This window comes from Nestor notabilis, unplaced genomic scaffold (assembly GCF_000696875.1).
Source record: "Nestor notabilis isolate BGI_N333 unplaced genomic scaffold, ASM69687v1 scaffold16369, whole genome shotgun sequence".
Classification (NCBI taxonomy): domain Eukaryota; kingdom Metazoa; phylum Chordata; class Aves; order Psittaciformes; family Psittacidae; genus Nestor; species Nestor notabilis.
In genome coordinates, this window is record NW_009944351.1 from 4944 (window position 1) to 12795 (window position 7852).

General features: G+C 56.5%; 1 protein-coding gene across 1 annotated transcript in view; it reads left to right on the forward strand.

Moving 5' to 3' along the window:
- The first annotated feature begins 3950 nt into the window (after window positions 1-3950).
- The window catches only part of LOC104411860 (netrin-3), a 21934-nt gene continuing 18032 nt past the window's right edge, over window positions 3951-7852 (forward strand). Inside the window, exon 1 of the mRNA XM_010022394.1 lies at window positions 3951-4917. Within this exon, the coding sequence (XP_010020696.1) occupies window positions 3951-4917 (967 nt within the window). The remainder of the gene's footprint in view (window positions 4918-7852) is intronic.

The window sequence follows — 7852 nt, forward strand, 5'->3', positions numbered from 1 at the left end:
GGAGGGAGGAAATTGCCCACCTTAGAAATGCAGCTGCTTCTGGGGAGGAGCCAGGAGTGGGGTCGCTTCCTCGGGAAGGGTGAGCCCAGCCACCGTGTCCCCCCAGTGCTGCTGGCGGCCCCCTGAGAGCCTCATGGGGGACACTGCCAGGATGCTGTCCCTGAGAGCTGCACCCCCTCCTTGTGCTGGATTTGGTGCCAATAGGCTCATCTCATTTCATGGAATCACAGAATCCCAGACTGGTTTGGGTTGAAGGGGCCTTAAAATTCATCCAGTTCCAACCCCCTGCCATGGGCAGGGACAACTTCCCCTAGATCAGGCTGGTCCAAGCCCCTTCATGGAATCACAGAATCCCAGACTGGTTTGGGTTGAAGGGGCCTTAAAATTCATCCAGTTCCAACCCCCTGCCATGGGCAGGGACACCTTCCACTAGATCAGGTTGCTCCAAGCCCCGTCCAACTTGATCTTGAACACTGCCAGGGATGGGGCATTTCTCCCTGCTCATTCAGCACCATCTCCATTTGCACTGAGCCCGGGGCAGCAAAGATGGGAAGTGGAAAGCGAGGGTAGATGGAGGCCGTGGAGAGAAATCCCCATTGCCAGGCCTCCCCGGCAGCTTGCCCCCCGTGTGGGGTCACGCTGAATATGCATAAGAGGAGCACACTGCGGCTTCCCTCCTCTCCGACACAAGGGGAGGCCCCCGGGGGGCACAGCGCTCTCTTTCAGTGGGATAATGGGGTGAGCCGGGCGCGGAGTGTGCATGCCTGTGTGTGGTCTTACGGATGATAATGATTTCCATTCCTGCCCTGCCTCTGCAGCGCCAACGAGCCAGCGCTGGCTCCCCACAGGAGCAGAGCCCCCAAAGGTTGTCCACTGAACCTCTGGAGCTTGCACCATACTACAGCAGACAGGAGAGCCTGAGCTTCCCATTGGATGGGTGGGAGATGCTTGTGCCCCCCATGTCCCCAAAAGCAGCAGTAATCCTGGTCCAAGCCCTAGACCTGCTGCCCCAGCCCTGCTTGTAACACCTTTGCCTCTGGGCTCTCCCTTTGCCACCACTGGGTGCTGATGCTATCTCTCTCCTCTGGGCAGGGGTTTTGGGGTTTCCTTTTACCTTTGTGTCTTACCAGATGGAATTAAAAGGCCTTTGCAGGTGGCACACTGAGCATGGGCCTACTCCTATCCTCTTGCTGCCATGTAGCACAGAGGACATGGTGGGTGCTTTGTTTGGTACACCCAAGTTCCCCTGGAGTGGATTAATGCAGATTCTATGGCATCCCAGCGGGTTTCTCCTCTCTTCTGATGGGGTTGTCCTGGTCCCATGTGCTGCCCTGGGGCTGCTGGGATGGGAGGTGGCAGTGGCTGCACCCAGCAGGGTGCCCTCTGTGGGGTGTGCAGTGGGATGGGATGATGGGGGAACTACAGCATCACAGGACTGTAGGGCTGTGCTGGCCTCTGCAGGTATGTGCATGGTCAGATTGTGCTGGCATTGCAGGGGTGTCCAGTGCTGGGGGTGAGTACAGGAGCCCTATAGGCTAGCAGGGGCTCTGGCTCACTGCCTGCTGCTCCGCACTAAGCTGGTGCTGGGGATGGTTCCATCAGGATTGTATTGAGGGGTTAACCAGGAGTTGTCTTCACTCAGCAGTTCCCAGACAGGCAGGTGCTGGGGAGCTAGGAGCAGCCACGGCTTCAACTTCTGCCCAGGAGGCAGCTGCCTGCAGTGGGGATGCTATTCATGGCTTTGTGCTTGGGGCATGGTGCTTCCTCTGCTGTGGTGATAGCCACATCCCTGCCGCCCCCCCTCTGCTCTTGTGGAATAGGGGGTTCTCGGTGCTCTGGGCACCCCAGAGACACCATCCCTCATCTTGGGCTGCTGTGTCACCAAAGGGCTCTGTAGTGCTGCCAGATAGCGGGGGGCATGCTGCCTGGGCAATGCAGAGACCACCAAGGGAGCCGCTGGCTTTTCAGTAGGCAGCATCTCCTCTTCTATCAACAGAGGATTAAGCAGTGAGGAGACGATGTGGAGGTGACAGGGCTGGGATTTGTCCTGGGGGAGATGTCTAGGGATGGGCTGAGACCTGTGTCCCTGCTCCCTCCTCTCTGGGCATGGGCTCTGGCACTGGCTGCCCGCCTGAGCGTGGCTCGGAAGGGAGGAGCTTCCCCCATTAGTGGTTTGGCAGCTGGAGGGAGGCAGCTTCCTTCCACAGCCGTGCTCCTTGGTGGTTTTTGGAAAAGGGAAAAAAGCAGAAACACCCCAAACCCTTGCATCATTTGGAATGGGCTGTCCCCTGCCAGGTTCCTTCGGCCAAGTGGGCAGCCAGACAGGCCAGGGTGGTGTTGGGGGCTCTAGATGGGGAGCAGAACATCTGCTATGCTTGGGTCGCCCTGTTGGTACAGGGCTTCATCTTAGAGCGAAGCACAAAATCCATGTCGCACAGAATCTCAGACTGGTTTGGGTGAGGAGCAATGTTAAAGCTCATCCAGTTCCAACCCCCTGCCACGGGCAGGGACACCTTCCACTAGACCAGGTTGCTCCAAGCCCCTGTGTCCAACCTGGCCTTGAACACTGCCAGCGATGGGGCAGCCACAGCTTCTCTGAGCAACCTGTGCCAGCGCCTCAGCACCCTCACAGGGAAGAACTTCGGCCGAAGAGCTCATCTCAATCTCCTCTCTCTCAGGAGAAAGCCATTCTCCCTTCTCCTGTCCCTACAGGCCCTTGATAATAGTAACTAATGAAGCAAATGTAGGTTATGCTATTTTAAACCTATTACACTATTTCCCTGTTGATTAAAAATCCCCGTCCGATCTGCACTGCCATTTGGGGCTGAAATGTATTTTCATAGCAGCAATCCAGTGATTGCTGCAGGATATGGTGGAAGCACAGAGGACCCTAAATTTCACCTGAGGAGTGGAGTCGTGAGTGCGCTACACCAGTGCACCTCAGGATATTCTGTCAGGCTTTCACAAGCACATTCAAGCTCATTTTCATCCAAAATTACATCAAATGTTCCTCGTGAGCATTGTGCAAGTTTATCAGCTACCATCAACTGAACATTCAAGTGTTTACTTTATGACTTTCCCCTTGATTCTGTCAGTCACTGCAAAACTTCTGGAGAAGGCACTTGAACGTGGACAATGACGGAAAAAAACGGACAGTCCAGCCCCAGACCTGCATTTCTTGGGGGTGAGGCCAGAATAACCTCCTTTTGCCAGTGGGAATACTTGGGCAGTGTGGTGGTGGGATTTGAAAGAGATCCAGTGCCTGGTTTAGGAAAGCTACCATGCCCATGGCCACTGGGATGCTGCTTGGGCTGTGGCACAGCAGGGAAGTTGGTGCTGGACCCAAAGCCTTAATCCTGGCGAGCTTCTGCCTGTTGTAAGATGTCCCCACAAGGTGTTTTCACTGCTGCTGCTTTCTCCTATGCTGGCAGGAGCTGTTTCAGGCTGTGGTTGGGTAACTTGGGTTTGCAGCTCCTGTCACAGCTGAAAGGTCTCCCCAGCTCTTCCCCACCTCCCATACTTGGCAGCTGTGCAGTGAAGGGGTCTCTGAATTGTGTGTAACAGCCAGGGCTGCTGGCAGGAGTGACTGTTCCCATCACCCATGAGACAGTTTGTAAGAGGACAGGGAAAGGGCCCTGATTCCAACCTCCTCCTCCGAAAGCTCAGCTCCTTTTGTCATTTTGTTTTGGTATTTCACTCCCGCTGACAAGCAGCAAGAGATTGGTGTGGATAAATAATCACCTCCCTGCTGCTCTCCCAGGAGGCTGCGTCAGTAGGCGTGGGGTGGGAAGGTGAGCACAGGTAGAGGGGCAGACATGGGGGTGTTCCCCATCCCTTACCATCCTCCTGCAGGGCAGTGCAGCGGCTGTGCCACTCATGGTGGAGCTGCGGGAGCCATTCACTCTCTTTGCTTTCTCCCCAGGGAGGAGCCACTTCCCTCGCTTAGGAGGATGGAGGTCCTGCACCTCCTGCGCCTGCTCCTTACCACCACTATGCTGGGCCTTTCCCAGACAGTGAACCCCTTCGTGGCGCAGCAGAACCCCCCGGACCCTTGCTACGATGAGAGCGGTGCTCCTCGCCGCTGCATCCCTGAATTCGTCAATGCTGCCTTTGGGAAGGAGGTCCAAGCCTCCAGCACATGTGGGAAGCCCCCAACACGGCACTGCAATGCCTCGGACCCGCGCCGAGCCCACCCACCCGCCTACCTGACCGACCTCAACACCGCATCCAACATGACATGCTGGCGCTCCGAGACTCTCCACCACTCACCCCAGAACGTCACCCTCACCCTCTCCCTCGGCAAGAAGTTTGAGGTGGTCTATGTCAGCCTTCAGTTCTGCTCACCCCGGCCGGAATCCACCGCCATCCTCAAGTCCATGGACTACGGCAAGACGTGGGTGCCGTACCAGTACTACTCCTCCCAGTGCCGTAAGATCTATGGCAAGCCCAGCAAAGCCACCGTCACCAAGCAGAATGAGCAGGAGGCCCTCTGCACCGATGGCCTCACTGACCTCTACCCGCTCACCGGTGGGCTCATCGCCTTCAGCACCCTTGATGGGCGACCCTCCGCACAGGACTTTGACAGCAGCCCTGTGCTCCAGGACTGGGTGACAGCCACCGACATCCGTGTGGTCTTCAGCCGCCCGCATCTCTTCCGTGACCTGGGCACCCGGGATGCTGGGGAGGATGAGGGGGGCACCGGCTCCACCCCCTATTACTACGCAGTGGGGGAGCTGCAGGTTGGTGGGCGCTGCAAGTGCAATGGGCACGCGGCACGCTGTGTGAAGGACAAGGAGCAGAAGCTGGTGTGTGACTGCAAGCACAACACAGAGGGGCCCGAGTGCGACCGCTGCAAGCCCTTCCACTATGACCGGCCCTGGCAGCGGGCCACAGCCCGCGAGGCCAATGAGTGCCTGGGTGAGTGAGATTTCATTTTTCATTTGTATTTTTTACACGGTTGAAACCCTTAAATGGGTTGTTAGGGGAGGAAAGGATGGGTGCTGAGCCAAAGTGATGGAGTGCACTTGTCCAGAGCTACTGGGGAGCATATCCCTCCCTGGAGAGCTGGGAAAGGCTCAAGCATCTGCCCTGTCTCTGCTGAGTTGAGCCTTTCCCAGCCCTCCAGCAAGGTGCCATGAGCCAAAGCACCAAAACACTCCAAAAAATCAGCAGTGTCTTCCCGCACATCAGCAAACCTCGATGTGGGATGCATAACGCCCATCTAGGGGGTTTCCCTTGGACAGCAAACCTGCTCCTGGGCCAGGAAGGGGAATTACAGTGGTGCCCCATGAGATGCACTGCAGGGTAGGGAGCAGGCAGCAAAACCTGGCAGAGATTGAGGAAATACCTGAGTCAACATTTCACCATTCATGGGGGGTCTGGCATGGCACTTTGCGTGGTGGTTTTAGCTTATCTGTCCTTGCAGAGGTTAAAAATACTGTAATTGAAATGTTTCCAAAACATCACACTGGCTTTGCTCAGCTGTCCCGCTCCTGATTCTTCATGAGATTTTGATGGAGGTTTTTGCCTTTTGTCCTGATTTGGGGTGGGGTTGGGGAATGCCACAGCCCTGCAAAAGTCTGGGAGAGGGAGAAGCAGCCCCTCACTCCTCCTGGACTGGAGCCTGGGTCCCAGGGAGTGGCGGGAGGAGGGAGACAAGGGGAAGCCGTACCATTAATCAGCCCCTGAAAGGCTCAGTGGATGTGCCAGAGGTCAGGGGGACTTGTTAGTATTTGTGATCGATGTCTTGTTGAGATCCCAGCTGTCAGCTTAAATATATATATGTTACAGTGGATTTCTTCTAATAACAGCTAAAAAGGCAGCAGGCTTAAAGCAAGTGCTGGAGCCAATGCTTTAAACCACCTCACTCCTTGTGGGAATGTGCCAGCCCTTGTGTTCTCCCCCTTGTCTCAGAAAGATGAGTTTTGGAGCAAAGCTCAGAAAAAAAACATCAACACTGCACCCTGCCCATGGCTGCTACCTCCAGGGGAGGGTTCTGGATGGGAGTGAACCCATGGAAACCCTCTGGGACAAAAAGCAGGACCCCAACCTGAAGGCTTCCTCCCTTGAGGCACCCCATGGCACATCTGCCTCGCAGCCGAGTCCTCTAGTACAGCAGGGTGATGGCAGCGGCTGTGGCTCTGCTGGCACAGAAGGGGTTAAACTGGGGGGAGCATCTGCAGATCTCCTGTCCCTCTGTCCGTCTTGGCCATCACAGGGTCAAGGTCCTGCACAGCAGGGCTATGCTCCTGAGCATCCTGCCCCCAGGGCTGTGCTCCTGAGCATCCTGCCCCCAGCTGCATCACCCTTTTGGCAGATGGGGCTGAAAAGATAAACGACAGAGAGAAGAGGAGGGAGGGGCACAGTGCAGTCCCTTCAAGCTCCCCCCAACAAGCCGCCTGCACAAAGCCCCTTCCCCGAGCTGTGTGTGAAAGTAGTTTTTTCCTGTTGATTCGCTCCCCTTCTTTCTCCCTTTCCCCTCTAAGGCTTTGTGCCCTCTCTGAAGGGACCTGAAAAGAGCTTCTCCATCACCCGCCTCCAAAAGGCTTAGCGGCTGAAAGCTGGATTAGCTCCCCGAGCCTTCCCCTCTGTGCCTTTCAACAATGACATCTCCCCAGCCAGCATGAACAGACGCAGCAATTAGCACCAATTAAAAGGAGAGGCTGCCGGGGAAGTTCCCTTTGCTCAGCCCAGGGCTGCGGGGTTTCGAACTCTGTCCTGCGACCGGGCACCGGTGATGCTGGTGCATGGTGGTGGGTGATCACGCGCGGCTGGGGAGGGGTGAGAAGGAGGAGGGTGGATGGATGCAGGAGCTTGGCAGCTCAGTGCCAGCTGAGAGGCAGGGCTGGGGGGCTACAGCACCCCAAAAGTGGGTTTGGATGGAGCTATGGTGTTGGTACAGCTTCAGGTTGTGTTGGAGTGTCACCTCTTGGCTCTGCGCTCCCCAGTACCCTGCATGAGGGTTTGTCCCTCCAGAAGTTTCTGCCTGCTCTGTCATGGGGACAAATTGATGTCCTGCGCCATGTCATGGTGCTGGGACATCCATCCATGCAGCTGAGGACAAACTTTTCTTACTTTACAAGAATTTCTGCCTCTGGCTGGGGCAGGAAATGCGGAGGTGAAACTGGCAGGTGATAGCTGAGCTCTGAGAATGGGCAACAGGCATGACCCCACCACAGCTGCCATGGGGTGGCCATGGGGTTCATGGGGATGTTGCCGTGCTATGGCATTGGGGTGGTCAGCGTGGCTTTGGCAAGCAGGCAGGCTTAGGGATGTTGCCAGCCAGGATGGTGACAGTGGATTTGCCATGCTGCTGGCTTGGCAAGAGGGCCCAGTGCCAGCTCCATGCCACAGGGTGCATGGCCCTGTGCCTAGTCGTTAGAGAGTGGTGCCATTGGTCCATTGGCACAGGGGCTCTCTGATACCCCAGAAGAGCTGCATGTCCCACAAGGTGCTTGCCCTGCCAATATTAGGATGGTCTGCTGTGCCCTGCCCAAAACAGGGGACCGAGAAGGGCAGGAAGGAGAGACACGTGTCCCCATCCATGTGTTCCCCTGGCTTTTAGCCCTTCAGTGAAGGATAATCCCAGCAGAGTGGCCAGTGCAAGCAGGATCGCCAAAGTCCTGAGCTCCCCCCATGAGATGCATCAGCTTTATTCTAGTGCCTCCTCCCCACTACTGCCTGCACACGCAGAGCTACTCAGGGGCAGCCTGTCACACACACACACACACACCCCCCTCCCGACAGGCAACCCCCAAACACCCGGCCTGGGGAAGGGGGGGAAGCGGATTAGCACAGGGCAGCCACTGGAAGTAATTGATGCAGTCGCTGGGGATGCGGGAGCTCTTGTTCC